The sequence below is a fragment of the Girardinichthys multiradiatus genome, chromosome 23, assembly GCF_021462225.1.
Source record: "Girardinichthys multiradiatus isolate DD_20200921_A chromosome 23, DD_fGirMul_XY1, whole genome shotgun sequence".
Classification (NCBI taxonomy): domain Eukaryota; kingdom Metazoa; phylum Chordata; class Actinopteri; order Cyprinodontiformes; family Goodeidae; genus Girardinichthys; species Girardinichthys multiradiatus.
Window position 1 is genome coordinate 24,778,105 of NC_061815.1, and position 23,933 is coordinate 24,802,037.

Consider the following 23,933-nt stretch of genomic DNA (forward strand, 5'->3'; position numbering starts at 1 on the left):
TGATCTAGATGTTTCTCTGTAGCTCCTTCTGTATGTTTAGAGTCTTTGTCCTGCAGGAAGGTCTGCCCCTGTCTGAAGTTCAGCAGCCTTTAGGTTAGTTTCATAACTAGCTCCATCCCATCCTTATAACTCTAACCTGTGTCCCTGTCCCTGTTGAAGAAACCATCCCCAAATCATGATGCTGTCACCACCATGTTTTACTGTCTCAAAGATGAGTTTGGGGTGATGTATAATGTTAGCGATTCCCAACACATAATGTTTTGCATTTCAATTTCACATAAAATCTCTATGAAATTCAGTTAAATTTGTGGTTGCAATGTAACAAAATATGAACAAATTCAATGGTATGCATACTTTTGCATTTCCATCAAATCCAAAGTGTCATGGCTGAATCCTTGGGTTCCGTATGCATTGTTTGGTTTAAAGTACTGCTAAAGCGAATTTGTTTCAGGCCAGAGACACAGAAGTATATGAGGTTATATACTAGAGAGACCTTGTAGGGACAAGAAACAGATTTTTCATCCGAATAGAACAAATCAACCAATGAAATTAACAATTAAGAGGCTTTAAGTTTGAGTCTACTTGTGTTTCTTTATCCATTTGTGGATCTTTTCCATTGATATGTCCAGTTAAAACAACAATCTGTCCTGGTCTTGTGTCTCCATCGAACATGGAGGTTCAGGTTATTTAAGGCTTTTATACACACAGCACGCCTCACTGCAGATGAGGTTAGCATTATAGACTCAAAACACATGGAAGGATGGTCGAGAGACAAAGTGTAGAAGAACTTTGCTTTTACTGGCCTGCTGTTGTAAGTTGGTGACTTTATGTGTCGTAGTTAAACATCTTTCCATTTAAAATCTAAATATAAAGCTGATGTGTGTGCTGATTTTCCTGTGTGTTTTTTAGGGTCACTCAGGGATCTCACAAAAGGTTTATTTCAGATCCAATCCATAAAAATAAACAATATGCCTCTTTACTTCCTTCAAACTTAAGTCTTCTCCATCCTTTACCTCCCAGTGTTGATATTAATAACTACTCTTTTTTTGCGGTGAGCAACGCATAATAATAACCCATACAGCATCGGTTTGTTTGAATTTTGTGCGTCTGTTTCTAACCAAGCACGGTGATGCTGACGCTGGAAAACGCCGAGAGTCCCTCGACCGTTTCTTTGACGTGGCAGACGTAGTTTCCACTGTAGCCCACCATAGTACGAGGGAAGATCAGGCAGGAGTGCATGCTCTTTGTGGACTCATATGTCTGTGGATGAGCCTCGGCAGCCTTTAGGAAGGAAGAACAAAACAGTAATGTAACACCTCATTTCCTCCTATTGAATGGTTTGTTACTGTAACTTTCACCTTGTTTTATATACCATATTGGACATGGGGCTCAAAGAGAATATTTTGACTTTTCAAACAGGGATTTTGACTCTAGAGATGGTTCTTGTTGTCTTTCTGACTAGTCAATCAGAAAATTCAGTTTCGAAGAACAAATACAATGCAGCAGAGGCATTTCCAAAACAAAGCATGCCTGAAATATGTTGTTTTTGTAGGTAATTAAATGATTGGCATCTGCAAGACATAATCACCTTAAGCTTGATCACAAGAAGTTGTGAGGCATAAGATCAAAGAGAGTGCAGAGCTTCCTAAAATACAATTAAAAATACAACGTCCCTCCCCTCATGTTTTTAGAACCATTTTACAGTAGAATTCAAACTGAGGTGTGTCTCCACATCTTGTTTCAATCTGGGCTTGGTTATGAGGCCAGAGAGAAATCACAAAGGGAAATTTGAACAAAAGTGCTTGTTCTGCTTCACTCCTACTCACCGCTGTGAAGGGAATGTGCCAAGAAAAAATCGCCAGCTCTACTCCATGCACAGTGCAGTTTATAGTCAGTGGTTCGCCCTGCTTTAGGACCGTCTTTGAAGTGTTGATATAAGGGTCGATGTTCTCAGGCACTAGGATGGAAAGAGAGGATGTAGGGGAGAGGAGGGATCATTTAACCAATCATTTTGTGAAGAAAACGTAGTAATCAGTCAATAAAATAGATAAAAGTAATGTCTTAAAACAATATTCGTATCTAATAATTTAGGACTGAACTTGATCTTTGGCTCCTTATCACAACATGACCTTCAAGAGTTGATCTATTTATCTGCAAAATCAATGACAAACAGATAAATTCTAATAATAAAACTTCAGTAATTTGGTTATAATATTCTATTAAGGATTTGTAACACTGGAAACACAGTATTTTACCTAGAAACATGCAAAAATACGACCAGAGAATCAGTGCTTCTATTATTCTTAATGCAAAAAAATGTAACAATTTTAATAGTTCATTTTTTGACTTGGACTAAATGAAATGTGTTTGTGGATTTCTGATGGTGGGCAGCACTTTAAGCTGCACACCTACCTGTAATGCTGACGACATTAAACTCCTGAGACTTTTTCAGCTTCCCATTCAGCTCTCCCTGACACACGTATGTTATGTCCTCCAGCTGTGCCTTATACCCCTCGCCGGGTAGATACTGCCCTTTGATTGGTCTGTTGGTGTCCCTCTCGTACAGGGTAACAGTGATGTTTGGGTTGGTGGCCACACAGGGGACGATGCTTTCTTCACTGATCTTTGTCACCATGCCGTGGTCGCTCTTTACAAACCAAACTTCAGGATCTGAAGCGAGAGGGGGCTTGTAAATTGACAGTCAGGGTTAAGGAAGGAGGTCATAACAAAGATAAGAAGGTATACCTTACCTGGAACAAAAACTGCCACTTCACGTGTCTCACTAGAATTATGATCAATGCACTGATACACGCCAGTATCCTTCCAGCTCACACTCTTCAGGAATAGAACAATCGACTTGGGATCACTCCGAAATATTATGTATCTTGGATTCCCATTTTCATCTTGCTCCTCAAGCAACCTTTGTGAATCATCCCTCTTAAATTCCCACAATGCATCCAAGGAGCCCGAGCAGGTTAGGTTGAGAGAGGAGCCTTGTGCCAGGACAAACTCTTTGTCATGAGGGGTGATCTCCAGGCCGTGCACTTCAGAGCAGAAATACACTAAAGCTGCAGTTTGCACAACAAGACATAAGGTCAGTATGTAAGAGGGGGAGGTGGTCAAAGATATAGCAGAAGTTCAGAGGTTAAATCAACAATGTAAGTCAGATCCTGTCCTATCTCTGACTGGTGAAGGATGCGAGCGGTCTGGAGAAGATGACTGGAAGGATAAAGGCGACGTGTCAGAGACAGACGGGCCCAAAGTGAAGTTGGACAGACACAGACTGAACAGCTAATTTAAAACAGGTTACAGTGCAAATGTATATTCTTTTACAATGCATTACCTTAATATTGTGTACATTAAATTAACAAACTTTCCATAGATTGATGCATGTACTTTGGAATCACAAAAACATGGGACTTTAAACATTACATTACAGGATGTTATGTCTCTTTCTCAAACTATGAATTAAATATGTTGTTATAGGAAATGCAATCTGTTTAGCAGCATTAATTACATAGATCCCTCCACACTTATTGGCACCCCTGATAGAGATGTGTACAAAGTCTTAAAATAAAGACATATTTTAATGCAGCCGCATATTCCAATGTTGAGAAAATTTTAGCAAAGTCAAACCTTTAGTTTAAGAACTTTTATTTAGTGGGGGAAAGGTCCTATGTTGAGAAATGTTTGTTACTGTACTCGTAGGCACCCAGAATACCTAAAGAAATTGTTTAAATAAAACTTTATTTTGTAAGTTGATCAGACTGCCCAGGAACTTTCCCTCTTGTTTCGTTGCGATATAAATATCAAAAGACAAAGAGGCCTAATTCTTATTCTCAATGGAACTAGACTGGACAAGGATGCATGGTTGGCTTACCAGCACGTGGTGAGTATGATAGAAGAGGTAAAAAAAAAAAAGAAATCCCCATTACAACTCGACACCATCTAAATGTCAGCCGTTTCAGAGGCATAGCAGGAAAAAGTATTTTCTGTCATACCATCACAAAGATAAGCATGTAGAGTTGGTCCTACTGAAATCGCTATGATCAAATGAGTCTAATATTAAATGTGCTGGTGTGGAAAAGCCCCACATGTCCACTGTTAAGTACGGTGGAGAACCTGTGATGCTGCAAGCCTGTTTATCCTTGAAATGCCCAGAGAAGGGCACCAAATAATGGATTTGTGTTGCTCTGTCAAATTTCAGAATATGTCGCAACTGGGTGTTTCAGGAAGATAATGATCCAAAATATATGGCTAAATTAACACATAAATTGGTCTTTCTTTCAAGACCATCTAGATCACTAGACTTTATTAAAGACCTTGGGTATGGGCATGGGTACCAACTCCGTACAAATCGGGTACGGGTGAGTTAGTAAAAAAAACCAAAAAACATTTATTTCTTAAGACAGGATTTTTTTCCCCCGAATCATTTCATTGTAAGATTATGTTACTGGAATTCATAAAGAATATTTACACATCATCAGAAGAGCGAGTACGTTTTACCTACTATTCACATACCACTAATCATTTCTGCAAAAGCACCTGAAAGATCTTCTCACATGTTTTTACTTCTCAATTATAGATTGTAACTAAACACTGACCTGCAAAAGTCGCCATCAGGTGGAGCACAGATGCTTTCAGCCTCCTCATTGTGGCTGCCTTGTTACCCCGCTATTCTGCAAAAAAGGAAGATGGTGCAATCATAACTAAGTCTTTATTTATGTAGCACCTTTTATGCAAATAAATGCAGCTTAAATGCAGTACAAAGAAAACTGACAAAATAACACTGAAATGCTCAAAATAAAAGACAGAATTGCCTAAAAATATAAGGTAAATATACTGTTGTAGTATAAAAGAAAAAAACTTTAAACTTTTTTTAAGTATTTGATGGAGTGGCTTCTCTGCTATCATTTGGTATCAAGTTTCTAAGCTTTGGCGCATAATACAAAATCTAAGTCACCAGTCTTCTACAGGAGTTGTAAGGAACCCTTAGTAAGCTGGTATCTTCTTGGTGGTTCATAACTAGAAGGAGTTTTGAGATATAGCTTGGTCCTTGAAAAATCTATATGTTAAAAAAAGTTTTTAAAAAGTACCTTAAAATGGATCCTAAATGGCAGCTAAAACTCAACTCATGTTGTCTCTTCTTAGTTCGGGTGCTTAGCCTAGTAACTCTTTATGTGTTTTGAATAAGCTGCAGTCTTCCAACAGTTTTTTTGTTTTGGAGATCCTCAGAGCACTTCCACAGACAAGAGCATTAATCAAGTTTTCCACATGTGTTTGTACCAGCAATGAATTTACTGAAGCCGTGTTTAATAGAAAAAAAAAAATGTTTTTGACACCTTTTTAGGTGTAGTTTTAGTGTCTAATGTAAACCCCCTCTGTTCATTTTTTTAGTTGCTTCAAGGCAGATAGAGTTTCTGGTTGGAATATAATTTGGCTCAACAGAAATGAGCTGGGTATTGGTGGCATAAATATGAAAACAAATGTTTGTGTTCTAATAAAATTATTCAGCACTAACACGTATAGTGAGAATAGTAAAGGACCAAGGAAGCTTCCCTGGGCAACTCCAAGAAAAATAATGCTCAGAGGAACGATCATCTGGGCTGACTTAAAACAGACTTCATTCAATATATGTTTTAAACCAGTTTAAAACAAGGCCAGATTAAATTTTACAAATGATTTATCAGGATATCGTGATCTATTGTATGAAGGATAGAAGAACATGCTTTGTCTAAGGTTGCTGAATAATTCTGTAAGAGCAGTGATGAAATTTAGAGACCTTTTTTGGAAAATAATCAAAATCTTTAACAAATACCTTTCAAACTGAGCAAAGTAACAGAAAGATCTCAGTTTTTGTTATCTTAATTATGACACGCAACTTAAAGAGCGTAAGAGATCAACTTTTAAACTTGTATGGAGTGACACGAACTGCACAGGGTCAGGTTAAGTGACAAAATGTTTTTGAGAACAATCTGTTGCTCTCGAAAAGCTTAAAGGCAAAATGAAAACAAAAAATACGTGATTCATTATGAAACTGCTTTCTTTCTTGGCTCCTGACCCAATCTGGAGGTATTTGATGCCTCGCTGCACCAGGACAGAAGGACAATGTCCGTCTGCTTTTGTTCCTGGTTCACCGGCACTCTGCATCCTCACAAACGGGTCAGTGTGTGCAGGTCTGCAGCAGGCTCACCGGCAACAGTACTGAGTCCAAGTTATTTTCGGGTGGTGCTGAGCCATTAATTAGTTTTGGTGGAAACAAAAGTGAAAATGAAAGCTTTCGCATAAGCCTCTGACAGGAGTGAACAGGCTTCTCCGAAAGGTTGCTATGGTTTGGCGATGGTTTGGGATTTCATGCTTTACACTGATGCAAATACAACATCCCAACTAGAGTGAACTCACTTATTACTGCTAATGACCTTGTAACTTCACACAGCTGAGCAGGCCAGAGGATAAGGCGGGTGAGGGCGGGGAGGGGTGGTTTGTTGTTATGTTTGGGAGGGGGGTTAAGGCCGGCTACACGCACACGTCTGGAAACAGTTAAGGATGGATCACAGGCCTATACACAAGAGGGTGGGAAAGAAAAGGAGGTGGAAGAGCAAATCTTGGGAAGAGCGAGGGTGGAGGAGGAAGAGAAGGAGTGAGCCTGTGGAAACAAATTGTGAAATCAGTCTTGAGGCAATATCCTTTTTGCTTTATACAATATTTTCATCCATCATACACTAAACTGTAATATTTTGACATTTGCTCAGCTGTTTTTCCGAGAATCTAAGAATTTTGGTGGTTTTTATAGTTCTGTTTTCAGGTACAAATCAGCTGAAACGTCCCTATTAGTTTGGCACTACAGAAATAGTTACTCAGTTACTCAAACCAGATACACATTGTCTTCCTAAATTAACAGCCTTTGGCACTTCCGCTCCCAAAGTGAAAAGCTCAAAGCTCTCGAGCAGTTCCAAAAAACACGGCTGGTCCATTTCCTCCCCCGCCTCCTGGTTCTAATCAAACGAGTGGAAGGAAAGGCAGATGGATAATGAGCAGAAACTCACAAATTTTCAAAGTTCACATTGGCACAAAAACAAACTCAACACATGGGCATACAAACACATTACAACCCAAATGTCCTCTTAAACCAAACACACGCAGAGACCCCCCTCCTTTTTCCCTTTTAGTCGCTGATGTGTGTGTGTACAGTTCATGTTCCCACAGTATTAATCTAAAACTTTCCCAGGACCACTGATACACATGGGACTCTGCTGGTGATGACGGCAGAAGCGGAGGGGTCACCTCATCCCAGGGGCCCCAGAAGCAGCGAGCAATGAGGGTCTGCACAGTGAGGAAGCCAGTCGTCAGCGCCTAAATAAAGCCCTTAACCTCACTGTCAGCGACAAGGGCTTTGAAGGACAACAGCTAAGTGACGCCGAAGGCATGTATCACTTTACATGGTAAAAAGGCCAACAAATCCTCTATTAAATGATAACTGCTTGACAAAACAAGCCAAACTGCTGTGGTCAGAGTTTTTTGGGTTCAGTGCAGCTCCTTGCCAAAGTATTGACCGAATTATTAACCTTTTCACATTTGGTCACATTCCAAACACAACTTTGCATTTATTTTATTAGGATTTTATGTAATAGAGTAACACAAAGTGGCACATCATTCTGATGTGGAAGGAAAATAAATGCTTTTTTTCAAAGGTTTTTACAAATAAACAATCTGAAAAGTGTGTTGAATGTTTATACTCTGCCCTGCTGAGTCAATAGAGGAAAATCTGCTGCAAAATTTCACAGCAAAATAGGTCAGGCTGTCATACTATTAGATCAAGAGTGTCGGTAAACATCATTTTTAAGTCTCTCCACAGATTCACGGCTGAATTAAGGCCTGAACTTTGACTGGGCCATTCTAACACATGAATATAATTTGATCTAAATCTCATACTTTTTACAATAAAGCTAAAAGATCAATGTGTTGCCCAAACTAAAGAAATTCAAGAACAAAGAAGAAAAAATTTATCAGTTAAAACCTAGTTGTCTTGACATAAACTTTGAAACTGTAGCACAACAGGACATGAACTTTTTTCAGTCAGTCATGTTAGGTCATAAAAGACACAAAGACACAAATACATTTCTATCCACTGGATAAAATCTAAAAACAGTTCACTTGAAGTCAACTTTCCAAGTGGGAAAATTGGAGGTTTCTCACCAACCATGATATAAAAATCCAATATGATTTCCTTAAAACTTAGAGCTAGTAAGAAAGAAGTTTTAGTATTCTTGACAATTTGGTTCTCATTAAATCTTTCACACAGACAGAACTATACAGCCTCCTTTAGCTCATATGCTCCAGTGTTTAAATGGACAAAATGCAAACAAATACAGTATTAGTGTGCAGCTCTAACAATAGTTAGCCCGATCATTGAGAATATCAAAAGGAAAAACCCACTGCTTTCAAACTTGGAATGAGAACATGGTCAAGTTAGGTTTCATTTTACTCCTAGATTCAGGTTCCAAATTCAAAAGAAGTAGCCTCCAGACGTTTTTCCTTCATGATTTTACCTAAACCGTTTTATTGCAGCTCTGGCTGAATGAATATAGGCTTCATACTGCTGGAGGGTCCACCCCAATTTTAAAGTCACTAACATTAACAGGCATTTAAGTTATTTTATCTAGATCAATCTTCCCATCACCTCTGACCAGATTATTTGTTCCTACTGAAGCAGCACATCCCACAGCATGATACCACCACCATCATTTTCCACTATGGGATGGTTTCTTCAGGGTGATGTTTGATTTTAGCTATCAATCACACAGTGTTTTGGATGAAGGCCTAAAGGTAAAACTTTTGTCCGATCTGACGAATGACCGTCTTGACTATATTTGCTGTGTCTCATGCATGGCTTGCTTCAAACTACAAATGAAATGTCTTGTGATTAAAAAAAACATTCATCAGTTTCCTCCTACCAGGAGGAAATAATTGGAGTACTCCTACTCTAGTTATTGCACTACTTTGCATGGGTTTATTACTCAAAATCTACATAAAACACATTGAAGTGTGAAGCAGTTCAAGGAAAATAAATACTTTTGCAAGGCACTTTACATCTGGGATCAAACAATGGAAGAAAATCCATATTTAGCAAACATCTGCAGACTTTTCTAATCTTTTGAAGGGTCGCCGAAATAATGCTTAGCTACTCCAACATGATAAGGCTTCATTAGGAAAAGTGGGCATTTGGGGGACAGAAATCATTGAGAAGAAATCTCACCGTGAAAATATGGAGTGAACTCTGGGATAATAAAGAAGCAGTCAAAAGATCGGTCTTAAAAGATTTTTGGGCTTAATGACATAAACAGTAGCAAACATCTGGGCAGAAGTCAAGCATCGAAAAGTGACTTTTATAAAAATAAAAACAAAATCCTGGAAGCTATTTGATCTCCTAACCTCAAGGATGCATTCTGTTTGTGCCACAACAACAGTCAATTACAGTAAGGAATGTCCACAGTGTCCAAAAATAAAGCAGGGTCATGTCACATTATCTTAATATGAGATCTCATAAAGAATCAACATTTCTGTTGTTGTCCTTCTCTGGATTGGGCCAACGCATTCCCGCAGTAATCTTGGAGGTCTGAGGAGAAAAACATACTGTGTTCACTCCAGTAATGGCACAGCAATCACCAGAAGGGATCCACTTCTATCCCTTTGCATGAATTTTCCCACAGATGCTGGGAATTTGGCGGTTTTTTATAAACAAACCAAAAAGTGTCACCAGCTAACAAGAAAGGATTACTGCAGCCGACCTCAGCAGGAGGTGCACGGCCCACGCTCTGCCCCAGGATGCAGCTAAACCTGCTCCTGGGATTAGACACATATAGTGAGGCTGCAATGTTTTACTTAAACATCTGGCTGTAATAAAGCAGTCCTCGATAAGGTGGGAACCACTGTCCAAAATGCATTTGCAGCCAATTGTGTGAAATAGTGCATCCCAAGAGGGGGAAGCTTGCACTTGGAAGAAGGGGGGGCATAATCTATAGCAAAAGCAAGAAAAGCATGAATAACTCCCCACAGGCTGCAGCTGGAGGGATCTGACTTCCTGCATTGGGAAATGTTCTGGTGCCGTGTGGGTGTGATGCATCACTGACACAGCGCACCGTCGGAACCACCAACCAAATACTTACCGACAACAAGGACGCCACAATGAGTGGACGATCAACAATACTGAAACTCCTCCAAACAGAGAAAAACATCTTTAAATAACTAGATGCACCAGAAGAAATGTCAACTCACAGTAAAAGGAGAGGAGAAACAAGAAGACCAAAGCAAAACAAAGTGAAACGTACCATCAAATGTAAAAAACGACCAGTGACAGAGCATGCAAAACCAACGGAGCAACAAAAGAAATACTGCACCCTCCACCAGACTGTGGATAAAAGAGCAACAAAGCATTCAGACATATGGAATAATCTTTATGAGAAAAACTAGATCAAAGCAGACTGTGGGGTAACAGAAAAAGTGCACGCACAGTCTGACATTACAGACACTGATGTTTACCCTACTAAAGTGTGCAGGAAACTGAGATCTTCAAAACAAACATCTGCAATTTAGCGGGTCATGTATTTCCAAAACAAACACTTAAACCTCACAGAATCTGACACTACCTTATCAAAGTTACGCTGATAATGTTTCGACATATACATGCATAAGGTATATAACTTTAAAAGCTCATCAATATCACATACTCTTATTAATTAATGCGTTTTAAAATCTTTTGAGAGATAAGAGCTTTTTATGATGTATCTGTTGGCAGCAGAGCTGGGGGGCGGAGTGGAAAGAAATGACCTGGAGTGTCTTTGTTATAACTCCCACCACCCCCTGAGAAAAACATTCGGGTCCCTTAGCAGCAGAACCATGATGCGCTGTTCCCAACCCAGGAGGGTGCAGGATCTGCCAAGTTCATTAGGCCTTAAACAGCTTTGCATTAATAGAACGACAATAAATAATGATACAGGGCAAGCCCAGGAACAACACTATGCTGCAAACACTACAGGTCCTTCTCAAAATATTAGCATATTGTGATAAAGTTAATTATTTTCCATAATGTCATGATGAAAATTTAACATTCATATATTTTAGATTCATTGCACACTAACTGAAATATTTCAGGTCTTTTATTGTCTTAATACGGATGATTTTGGCATACAGCTCATGAAAACCCTAAATTCCTATCTCACAAAATTAGCATATTTCATCCGACCAATAAAAGAAAAGTGTTTTTAATACAAAAAACGTCAACCTTCAAATAATCATGTACAGTTATGCACTCAATACTTGGTCAGGAATCCTTTTGCAGAAATGACTGCTTCAATGCGGCGTGGCATGGAGGCAATCAGCCTGTGGCACTGCTGAGGTCTTATGGAGGCCCAGGATGCTTCGATAGCGGCCTTTAGCTCATCCAGAGTGTTGGGTCTTGAGTCTCTCAATGTTCTCTTCACAATATCCCACAGATTCTCTATGGGGTTCAGGTCAGGAGAGTTGGCAGGCCAATTGAGCACAGTGATACCATGGTCAGTAAACCATTTACCAGTGGTTTTGGCACTGTGAGCAGGTACCAGGTCGTGCTGAAAAATGAAATCTTCATCTACATAAAGCTTTTCAGCAGATGGAAGCATGAAGTGCTCCAAAATCTCCTGATAGCTAGCTGCATTGACCCTGCCCTTGATAAAACACAGTGGACCAACACCAGCAGCTGACACGGCACCCCAGACCATCACTGACTGTGGGTACTTGACAGTGGACTTCTGGCATTTTGGCATTTCCTTCTCCCCAGTCTTCCTCCAGACTCTGGCACCTTGATTTCCGAATGACATGCAGAATTTGCTTTCATCCGAATAAAGTACTTTGGACCACTGAGCAACAGTCCAGTGCTGCTTCTCTGTAGCCCAGGTCAGGCGCTTCTGCCGCTGTTTCTGGTTCAAAAGTGGCTTGACCTGGGGAATGCGGCACCTGCAGCCCATTTCCTGCACACGCCTGTGCACGGTGGCTCTGGATGTTTCTACTCCAGACACAGTTCACTGCTTCCGCAGGTCCCCCAAGGTCTGGAATCCACAATCTTCCTCAGGGTCCGGTCACCTCTTCTCGTTGTGCAGCGTTTTCTGCCACACTTTTTCCTTCCCACAGACTTCCCACTGAGGTGCCTTGATACAGCACTCTGGGAACAGCCTATTCGTTCAGAAATTTCTTTCTGTGTCTTACCCTCTTGCTCGAGGGTGTCAATAGTGGCCTTCTGGACAGCAGTCAGGTCGGCAGTCTTACCCATGATTGGGGTTTTGAGTGATGAACCAGGCTGGGAGTTTTAAAGGCCTCAGGAATCTTTTGCAGGTGTTTAGAGTTAACTCGTTGATTCAGATGATTAGGTTCATAGCTCGTTTAGAGACCCTTTTAATGATATGCTAATTTTGTGAGATAGGAATTTTGGGTTTTCATGAGCTGTATGCCAAAATCATCCGTATTAAGACAATAAAAGACCTGAAATATTTCAGTTAGTGTGCAATGAATCTAAAATATATGAATGTTAAATTTTCATCATGACATTATGGAAAATAATTAACTTTATCACAATATGCTAATATTTTGAGAAGGACCTGTATTTGTGTTTCTGGATATTTGAAGCCCGATGAAACAAGCTCCTGCTCAATTCAGCCTCATTTAAGTCAAGAATATTTATGTGTTAAAACAATGCTGTCCTTTTGAGTTCCATACTTTGATTCCTTTACAATGGCACGTTTCTTAAAACTAAGAACTTAAAAATATGTCACAATTCAAGTTCAGCTTTTTAAAAGAAAAACATTCAAATGAGTTATAAAGTGTGTTTCAATGAAGAAAAACCTTTAAATGACCTAATTATTAACTCCAAAAAAGATGTAGAAAAAAGACATAAAATGAATGTTTCTTTTCTGCAGTGGCACAATCTTACACCGACAAATTGAGAAAAATCCAACTTTTAATTTGAGTCTATTTATTCTTTTGGAAAAAAATCCCATGTTAAGGAATAGTACTTTTTAACTTGATGGGAACAGATACAACATTTTATAAACTGTATCATTTAAGTTAATCCTAAACTTTTTTTAAAGATAATTAAACCATCTAGTAATTCAATAATTAATTTGTTTTTGTAGACCTCCTTCTGTTTCTCTGGGTTGCGAACATGACGTGAAACAGTGCCACTCTACGAAATGGAAAATATGCAACATTTCATTCAAGAAAGGCAGATGTGTGTTGATCTCCAAAAGCCACCCCTTTTGAGCAAATTCTCACTAAATAGACACAGAGAAGACAGCATTACCTACCATTTAAATAATATTAAATTGTGGGTGAAAAGTGAAAAGCCACATAATGATGTTTACTGGTCTCTAAATGTGGTTGAAAGGTGGTTGGGGTTGCTCAAGTGGGCTTTCCAAGTCTCACTTTCAATGTCTTTTTTAGGTTTTATTTGGACGGTCCAATTTATGGACATGTTTTCCTGACCTAAATAAAGCCAAGGGCTTTCAAACTTAAATACCTGATAAAAAGATGTCCATGAAGTTCCAGTGTTTGTAGAGACAACTTTCCAATATCTACAGTCAGAGCAATAATTAAACGGTTTACAACAACTAAAACTGTGACAAACTAGGCTTTACCTGGACGTTTATGCTGTCATCACGGTATGGAGGACAGTAAAGGAAATAGAAGAGTCAATTTATTTAAGCTTTTTGTGCGTATCCTTACAGGAGTGCAAGTAAATGTGGAGGCTGCTGTTTATATGAAATGTATGAATTACACCTGCTTGTTTTTGATCTGAAGGAAGTGCTTGTACTGATTTGATTTTAACAATCTGATATATTTTTCCTTGTTTTAAAAAGATGTTTGTTTAAATGATCATTTCATTTCAGATCATTTCTTGGTTTCCTTCCATTCCTTCTTTTTGTACAGTTTCAGTTTTATGTTCAGTATTGGCTTGGCTTCCTGATTAATTTTGCATTCTCCACCTTCCATTTGTGTTCACACCAGTACACACACCCAAATTTAATTTGTTATTTAAAGCAGTCTTTATTTTCCTAAAGTTTCTTTGTTGCATTTGTCATAGTAAGTTGGTGTGTGAGCATCCTCTGAGTTCAGTGAAGTCATTGCCATGGGAGAGCTGATCTCAGGAAATGAGGTGTTACCTACTGAGACCTACAGCAGGTGCCCACATCTCAAAATATCAGGAATAGATAAAAGGCCATAGCAGAATGCCACAATGGAAAAACCCAAACTGAGGCTCACATCCATAGCTAACCCTTTAAGGACATTCCATCAAAGATTGCCGCTGTCCCTGCAGCAAGACGTGGTTTCTCCAAAGTGTTGAGTTAAGAGAGTTGAATTCACATGCACACCACACTGATTCAGTTTTATTTGGAAAAACATTTTTAAACCAGCTGTTATTTTCCTTCCACTTCACTGTTAAGCACTACTTTGTTTTGATTTCTCACATAAAACTTCCAGTGAATAAAATATATTGAGATTTGTGGTTATAACATGACAAAAGGTAAAGTTTAAGCAGTATGAATATTTTAACCAGCACCTGAATCATTGCTACACCACCCTGGTTTAAACGTGTTTTCTGTTCATTCAAGGAAACATTTTATTTTCTCTTTTCTTCCAGCTGTATTTCTAGCCTCCAGTGTTGCCTCAGGGTGGTATTTCCCTTCAGCAACACTCACATTCAACTGTAAGGTGATAACAATGTTTTCCTACACTCTGATGCTGGCTAAGTAGTGTTTTTAATAAAAACATTTGCTTGCTGTGGTCAAAAACATGCAGATATAGTAATGATGCAGGATGAAACTAAACAAAAAAAAACAAAACCCAGAATAATAAAATATTGGCTCAATGCAGAGTGCAGTCCAAAAGAAATTAAGTGACAGGTGTTTACTTTCCTTGGGGTCGCTCCAACCTAAAATAGCAGTGTTACCGTTCTTACTTTCTTAGAGTACAAAATATAGCAGCTTTTCCACTATTTTAGAATCAAAATGCACATACTGTACCCCAAAGACTGCGTCTTTAGAACATTTTCTGCCAAGTTTCAAATATTTTTAGGACTGACTGAGGCCATAAAGGGGTCTTCGTTTGTTATGACGGTATCTTTCTGACGGAAATAGCTGATGGAGATTTGTGACTGAGTTGCACTGACCCTGATTTAGATCCGAGTTGCACAGCTGGACGCTGAACTTTAAAAGACTCTGTTCCAGGCAAAAATTACTTGTATGTCGTAACTTAAGAGGCTCACGCTGCACCGAAGCCATGTCAGGTTTGCATTATCAGCACTTAAAAAAAAAGATCCACTGTTATTCCACTTTCATAATACTATTTTCTGTTTGGTTCAGTTTTTGGGTACAGAGCATGTGAGGTCCATTTTCATAAACCAAAATGACTCTGCAGTCATGGTTAAGCAGCACATGTTTAGGAAACTGCTGATTTTGGTTTGCTCGCCTTTCAAACAGAGTTGTAAATGCTGTTTGTAGTGGCGGTGGGGGGATGTTTGGGGTTTCTGCTGCACAGTGGCAACTTCAGATGTGGCAGCTCTTAGATATCAGCTTAATGATCTAGATTTGAATCTTTCAAGAACTTAAACGAAGTAAAATAATAAAGCAAGAGCCCCTTGTCTATTCATTAAAATGCCCGGTTGCTACTAGCATGAAATTAATTATTATAAGGTTGTCCATTTAATTGTATGTTTGTAGGGAACTAAGCATTATGCAGCAGAACGAGAGTTGTATTTTCTGGCATAAAAGGCACATAAATTATTCACAGTTTTTGCTTTTTCCATTGATTATCTCTAGAAAATTGACAATACAAGACCTCCAAACTTCATAAGAAATGAAGTCCCCTAACCCAGCTTCCCTGCCTGTACACACCCACACCCACCAAAGAAACAGCTGAATACAATTAGGTCTCACTGGCTTTAAATTGCTCTTATACTCTTAGATACTCTAAAAGTGGAAATAGGCTACAAAGACAAAAGCAAGTTACAATCCCTTTGAGACAGTTCATGCAATTAGTTTAGTTCTGGTAAAACATCTAAAGTGTGTGATTTCCCATTGTAGTGTGTAAATGTTACCCATGAATGGAGATAAAACCTGGTCTCTATTTTATGCTGTTCAGAATATTCTTATCTTATAAAAGCTGTGGGCTGTTTTTCTTTGTCCTCCTTTCCCTTTGCTCTGTATCACCAATTCCAACATGTTATTGTTGGAGGGAATACAGCCAGAGAGAGAAAAGAATCTGATGGAGACCGAAACTTCCTGTCTGGTTCTTTAGGCACTGAATTTAGAGAAGTGATGTTTTACCAGTGATGTTTTCATAATTTTAGAACTACGCAGGGTGTTAAGAAGCTGTCAAAATGAAACTGATATTTTCTACAGAGAACCTGTCTTTTTAGACTTTTCCTCAGAAAACTAGATTAAGGCTGCTTTTACTCTTGTGCATCTCTTGACTGGCAGAATATTTAACATCATGTGGCAAGCATACATACATTTGTATTTACATTATCTTATCTTAAGAACCCAAACCTTCATGATAAAAGAGGTACAGCACAAATGATGATACAGTTTTATTGTAAATACCAACCAGACGTTCTTCAGCTTTGGAAATTAAAAGCTATCACCCACATTCAGGAAATATGTTATATTATTCCAACCTAGAAATTGATGATTGGACATTTAACAATACATCAATGCATCACAATTGAAAATGCTTTTTTTATTTGTATATAATTGTTTACATTTAGTGTTACAACGTTTTAAATCTAAAAATGTTATACCTTAAACAGATTATATTTCTTCATGAACTCATAAAGTTACCATTCAAACCCAACTATGATGTCCTTTCTACAATTAAGCATCATAACATGGCATTAAATATTTCAATAGCATACCCTTGGATTCCATTTCTTCTTTCTTTAAATAATACTAAGTTTACTATACCTTCAAACTACTTGTGAAAGTCCAAATGATGATGTTATGGCTTTGTAGACTCCTGATGAACTTATGCAACATGTAAAACAAGCTGCCTCCTTGTATGAATCAGAAATCAGGAAAGGTATTAGGAAAATAATAGTGCACCTCCACAAGTTTGGTTCTTCCTTGGGTACAATTCCCATATGCCTGAAGATGCCAGATTTATCTGTCAATAGTAACCATAGTAATGTCCAGCTATCATATTGCTCATGAAGGGATTAGGTTTTGTGTCCCAGAGATAAACATGTTTTGGTGCAAATGTCAGTATCAACACCAGTAAAAAAAAGTCTGGCAAGAGAGTGTTAATTTGCACATAGAAACAAGACCTGTATAAACATTGCTGAAAGGTCCCTCAACAAGGAAGAAGCCATTACTCCAAGATATACATAAAAAGCCAGATTACAGTTTGCAAATGCACTCAGGGACAAAGACCTCAATTTTTGAGCACATAGTTGTTATGTACTCTGTTGAAACAAGTGTGAAGCTTGCAAGCCCTTGAACACCATCTCAACTGTCAGGTATGGGGGTGACAGCATCATGATGTATTGGTGTGTTGCTGAAGGAGGTACACTTCACAAAATAGCTTTGAAGAACAATCTCAAGACATTACACAGGAAGTTAAAGCTTGGACAGAAATGGGGTACTACAAATGGACAATGGGAGTTCTGAGATACCTGTGGACTTGGCCTGAACATTTAAACAAGCAGGTCCCTCCCCCTTACACTCAGCTGTGCTACAGCGCTGCCTTCACAGCGGAGCCTGCCGTGAAAGTGCAAGGTAGTAAGCAGGGCCACAGATGACGGCAGATAAGCGGCTATGGGACGAAACATTGAACGTAGGGACAAAACATCAACGATATGCTTTATGCTGACTATGGCCTGCCTATACTTTGATTACAAACTTGGTCTTCAAATCATTAGCACAGACATAGCACAGCTGCAGCATACTGGCAATCTTGAGCTTGAGCGACGGTATGTGGGGAGGGTTGTGAGCAGCGTGTACACGAACGTAACTGGCACTGCTAAGACATTCCTCCTGGCTCTGATTGGTTGGTTCTGACCGGGAGCAGTGTATTTCTGCAAATGGCAGGGAGCCACGGGGAGGAGTCTTGATTTTTTTTTTTTAAGATAATCTGTCTCATACTATATTATCAGGACATAGTGACACTTAACAAATATGTAAAAAAAACGTTTTTACAAAGGACATCAATGTCAATGTTTTGAAATTGTCATCGTGAAGTCCTGAAGTCAATCCCTTTGGAAATTTGTGGACAAAACTCTTTCTCTATAATTCTGGGATTCACCAAACAGAAGTAATTTTGGTGATTCTAACTGACCTAAAACTGGAAAAAAGACTCTAATTTAATGTCAGGCAATAAAAACAAAATGTTGCATTGTTTTATACTGCATATGTCAATTTCTTGTTTCAAGAATGTGTTTTTATTTCCTCCAAATGAACGATGTCACAGCAACAGGAGAGAAGAAAGATACAATAAAGTAAATGCTACCTCATTGACTTGTCCTGCAAGAGAGGCTGAACATCCTGACTGAAGATAAAATGCAGCTGCCTGTCAGCTCTCCCTGAGTGGGTGGGAGGTAGAAAAAGAAGGAGAGAAGCCAGATGGACAGGCAGTCGTACAAGATTGCTGCAACTTTAAGCACTCTTCATTACACATTTATGAGCCAATTTTAACGTTTGAGAAGCAGAGGGGCATAGAAAACCAACGTCCCAGCTGAAAAAATATGACTGTTGAACCATGAGTCATGCTATAACTGACCACTAGGATATGAATCAGAGAAAACATACATTCAGTGCATCGATTATCATGTGATAAGATGTCAACAATAAAGTCTCTAAACTCAATGTTTCATCCAGATGCGAACAGTGTGAAACCGGCTTTCATATTTTGGCTATTCAGCAGCTGCGTGTTCGGCTCTCAGTGAGACAAATAAATCACTGCAGGACAGAATGGGATCACTATGTGTTTTAAAAACTCTGTGTGGAGCTCAAACCTTTACATGTCGACGCTGCTGAGCACATGTGAGCCCGAAGAGAATGCTGGCATGTTTTCTGCATGGTCATAATGCAAAGCACATTTTCTCATTGCAGATGACATGCAGAGAGCCAGGAGAGCCAGGAAACAGCTGATGACTAAGGATTAGATCCAGGCCAGGGGGGTAATAGAGCCGACTGGGCTGTGCAGCATCAAGGCCGGCAGAGAAGCTGCAATGCATACCAGCGGCCTGACGCACAGGGAGGAAAATCCCCACTCTTCATGGGAGATGTGTAACTTTATAATATTTTTAAAAAAATGCTGCAGAGATATGTCAGGGGAAAAAGTTCTTCTGATATGCATTGCAGCCACACCCTACTAATATTTAAACTATGACAGGAATGGCGTTTTCCAACAGTTTCTCTGCAGAACAGGCTTGGACGGAGTCTTACTACATTATAAACTCCTTCATATAGGGGAGGGGATAAGCCCACTGAAAACACATGCCTAATCAGATCCTCTCAGTTCAAAAACAACATGATCTTTCTCCAGAAGATGGATGTGCAGTTAATTAGACCAATAAGTTCAGGTGCAAAACGTTTGGAATTCAGATGGAAACGACATGGAGGAAACATGTGTCTCTGCCATTAAACAGCTAGCATCACCTTCATGTCCCACTGAGCTATGGACCTGATTCCAATACCAAGGGTACACTTGTTGTACTTTATATCTTTACTTAGACATGAGTCAAAGATAAGTCAATAGCCAGGATTTACGTCACATTTGGGCAGAGCAGTTTAGGGTTTGTAGTTTAAATTAATTAATTTCACACAATTAACCAAACATTTATGAGGATCAAAAACAAAGTCCGCAAATCAAGCAGAAATGCCAGAAAACCTAAAAACAGCTTAATTTGATTCAGTATTTATGATACTATGTAGTGCCTCCATCTACACCCCCAACTCCTCCAACATTTCACACACACATTTGAGTCCACCCTCAACCCAATTGCCTTTTGTTTTTTAATCTGGTTTGTTGTACGTCCCTCCCCAAACATGCCAATTTGATCTGTACAGACTCTGCAATGACAACAGCCGCCCTTCCCGATATGGTCTGGAATAATAGCTTAGTTCATTTTCAAAATGTGATTTTTTTTTCAGCATGCATCAGACTTTCCAGCATAACTGCTCACTTTCATCAATCTCTTCACTCACTGAGTCACTCTTGTAACATTGAGATGACGAAGCACTAACAGGATGTCCCTAAGACACGAAACCTGGATTCATCTTTATTTATAAAATAAATCTGACAGCTAAAACAAGGAATGTCTACAAAACAATGAGAACACATAAAAGACATAATTATGCTTTTGATTTAGGTTAAAACATGCATTTAAAGAGATGACAAGCAGCTAAAAAGTTGATTTTAGACGTCTCAAAAATATTCCCTTTTAAATCAAATATATCCAAATCGTAGCCTTGACGTTAATGGACAAATCAGATATTGTTCAGTCATAAAAGGAAAATCACTCCAGTAAAGCCTTCTGCCAAGAGATGGTTTAACAGATTGCTCACTGACCCGGTTGTTAGTTCACTGGAGAACTTCCAGCAGGGGTGAAGCTGTATTCAATTAAAGCTCGTATGTATTATCACTGCAAAAGGAATGCATTTGTAGTTGAAGAGGATGCTGTAAACAGTGATGGATGCCGGGACCGACATCGATGCACAGTCGTGAGGTATGCAGAGAATGAGCGTTTAGTGGGAAGATTTTTGAGTCATTCTGGGTGACAGAAGACAGTTGTATAACCAGGCTTTTTAGCAGCGGACAAAGTGGAGGACGTGTAAACAGGTTGTAAAGTCCAGAATGTGTGTGTGTGTGTGTCTGTCTGTGTGTGCCACCGGGATGTTTGTCAAACCTTTTCTCTCTGCGAGAAGATAAACTCCATCAAAGACAAAAGTGGTGTGGATGTGCAGAGATGCGAGCCCATCAACATGTTGATGTTTGAACAGGTTGCTCCTGTTGTAATGCTTGTGTGTACACACTGAAGTATGCGGGTAACAGACACCCCGTAACAGAGACATAAAGGTATCGCACTACAGAAAGGCATACAGGTTGTTCTCATTCTCTTAAATCTGATTAGATTCAATTCAAGAAACTCTGGTGTGTGTCCTCTCCATGTCAGATATCTGTGAAATCATATCTGCAACTCTGAGCTTCCTTTACAGTCTGGGTGAATTTTAACAGCTTTGTTCTGCCAACATCTGCCAAACAGCCGTGACCAACAGACAAGAAACACCTCTTACCTTCAGAGCGCTCCTGCAGACACGGACGAGTCTTCACTGTCTGACCCCCCTCCCAAAAAAAAGGAAAAACTGCCGGCCAACAAAGGGAAATCAGAGAAGAGTTTTCCAGCTGTGGTCCCTCCAGGGTCCACTGCTTCAAATGTCCAGCTCTCTCAGATGTTCAGAGTCTGAGGTTAATCTCTGCTGTCCCAGGAGTCCGTTGGGAGGAGGTACCGCTCTGAGAATGGCTGTTTGTTTAGTCAAATCACAGCAACATCGGGGTCTCTCTCTCTTCACTCTCACTAAACAGCCTAACACTTAGAAAGAGTGGTCTAAGTTTGAAAAAAATGAAAAAAGTTCCCAGTGGAGACATGCAAGACCCACACTCCCTCCCTGACAGGCTCACAGAGAGCAGAGCAGAGCATTCAGTGATCCAGCCCCTCAGTGGGTAGTGAGAGAGAGAGAGAGAGAGGTGGGAGAAGAGGAGACAGAAAAACAACAGAGGCAAGTTTCATGAAAATGAGAGAAGAGGCAGACAAAACTTCAAAAACCCAGATCAGGTTCTGCTTGTTGTTCTTAGGTAGCAGCTCGGAGGTCCCCCGAGCCGGAGCGATTTGTTTATGAATGGAGAGGCGAGCCTGCTGGAGGTGAACTGAGACAGTCACTATTGGCAACGGGCGATCTGGACTGCATCTAACCCTGCCATAAAAACAACAAACACAATGAAAAGGAAAGAGAAAGAAGAGTGAGAGGTTGAGGCAGAGAAGTAGGCAAAAGGGATTTTGGCAGAGCTCTTGGTGGTCTGCTATGGAAACAAACAGTTGTCTCAATTTCTCAGGAACAGGAGAGCATTTATATAAGTACACAACCAGGATGAGGTGTAAGAGTCAGCAAACACAACATGACTTCAGTTTCTGCCTTCTTTTTTGTAATTTGCCTTATTTAAAATGACACAAATCTTGCTCTGTTCTCACCCTCTTTTGTCTCTTCTCCATGCCCTTTCATCCTCTCTCTCTTTCAAAGACATGCATGCTCACAACACGTTCTAAATATTGGCTCTCCTCCTAATTTCATCCTTTCCCAGGACAGGAGGGGGTTGAACCCCACCATTGATGAAGGCTTTTTCCCCCCTAACAAGCAGGCAGAGTGAGGGGAGGAGGTAACAGGGGCTAAATTGGACAGTAACATGTTGTCCTCTAATTGCGAGGGTAAATCTAAAAGCCCTGTTAGAAGTAAATAGAGAGGTCCAGTTATTTGATAGAAAGGGAGAAACACCACCTCAGGCAGATCACCATCTAATTCTACCTGTGTAATTAACACGTCCTGTTAAAACAGCTGCCCTTAAGCTAAAAAAAAAAAAAAAACAGAATATCAATGGTATTACAAAATAAGAGTTTAGATCACCCAACAGATGTATCTGTGACCCAGAGCATGAAAGACAGAGTTCCAACGCATGGAAGGTATGTGATTCTGGTGTTTTCTATTTCAGGAACTGCGTGAAAAGAAAATAGAAGTATGGAAACATTTATATTTCAAAACTTGATTTCTTATACCAATAATAAACCATCCATTCATCCATCCATCCATCCATCCATCCATCCATCCATCCATCCATCCATCCATCCATCCATCCATCCATCCATCCATCCATCCATCCATCCATCCATTCATCCATCCATTCAACCATCCATCCCCTCATTTTGGGGGATCCCAAGGCATTCCTAGGCCAGAAGACACAAGCATCCATCCAGTGATGTTTGGGTTTGCCCTGACGTTTGCTGTCAGTGGGACGTGTCCAGAAAAGGAGCCCAGTCGAAGGCCTGAGCCACCAGAACTAACTCCTTTCAATGCAGATGAGCAGGGGCTCTAAAAAATGACAAAGCTTCTCACCCTTTGACTGAACCTACAGAGGGAGCTGATTTAAGATCCTTGTATCTGAAATTGTGTTCTTTTAGAAGCCATATCTCATGATTATAAAATATGGCTTAATGTATTTACTATTTAAAAATGAACAAAATTAATAAAAATTCCATTAAATTAATTTTCACATGAGAAATGTATAACGGAACACAGAGCAGAGCTTTAGCTTATTTGCATTTAATTATCATATATAATTTTAGCCTGTAGTTACCATGGAGTATAGCAGGGAAAAGACAGAGGGTCCATCTATTGCTCTATATTTGGCTGCTGTGCAGAGTGCAGCCCTTAAAGAGCTGGACCTCAAAATACTCTGCCACTACAATGTTGAGTCTATCTGAAAGGGTGTGTCCTCTCACTGTCCAACCCATCTGATGCTACAAACAGAGTGCTAACCAGCTCGTACGCTGTTTTTACTTGGTATCTGATAAAACTTAAACTTATCTTGATATGTCTGAGAGGCAATGACGAGGGTGGAGGAAGGAAGGAGCAGCAAGGGTTGCGGAACTAACCCCTCTGATTGATGAAGCTTGATGATGATGACAGATGGAGAACCATTTCATCAGGAGTCACTTCCATTTTAAGCTGTGCGGGTAAAGACTCGAAAGACATGAAAATAAATCCCCAAAATTGAGACATGAAAATTGGGACTTCACATTCTGAAAACCAAAATGACACACAATGTTTTCTGCATGTCAGTGACAAAATTAGAGCAACATT

General features: G+C 39.6%; 1 protein-coding gene across 1 annotated transcript in view; it reads right to left on the reverse strand.

Annotated features, from left to right (window-relative positions):
• pdgfrb (platelet-derived growth factor receptor, beta polypeptide) overlaps positions 1-21,670 on the reverse strand; it is a 41,711-nt gene extending 20,041 nt beyond the window's left edge. Inside the window, exons 1-6 of the mRNA XM_047353763.1 lie at positions 21,318-21,670; positions 4,605-4,679; positions 2,751-3,068; positions 2,413-2,670; positions 1,827-1,957; positions 1,119-1,281 (exon numbers count right to left, since the gene is read on the reverse strand). Coding sequence (XP_047209719.1) covers positions 1,119-1,281; positions 1,827-1,957; positions 2,413-2,670; positions 2,751-3,068; positions 4,605-4,653 — 919 coding nt within the window. The 5' untranslated portion in view covers positions 4,654-4,679; positions 21,318-21,670. The remainder of the gene's footprint in view (positions 1-1,118; positions 1,282-1,826; positions 1,958-2,412; positions 2,671-2,750; positions 3,069-4,604; positions 4,680-21,317) is intronic.
• Positions 21,671-23,933: the final 2,263 nt, after the last annotated feature.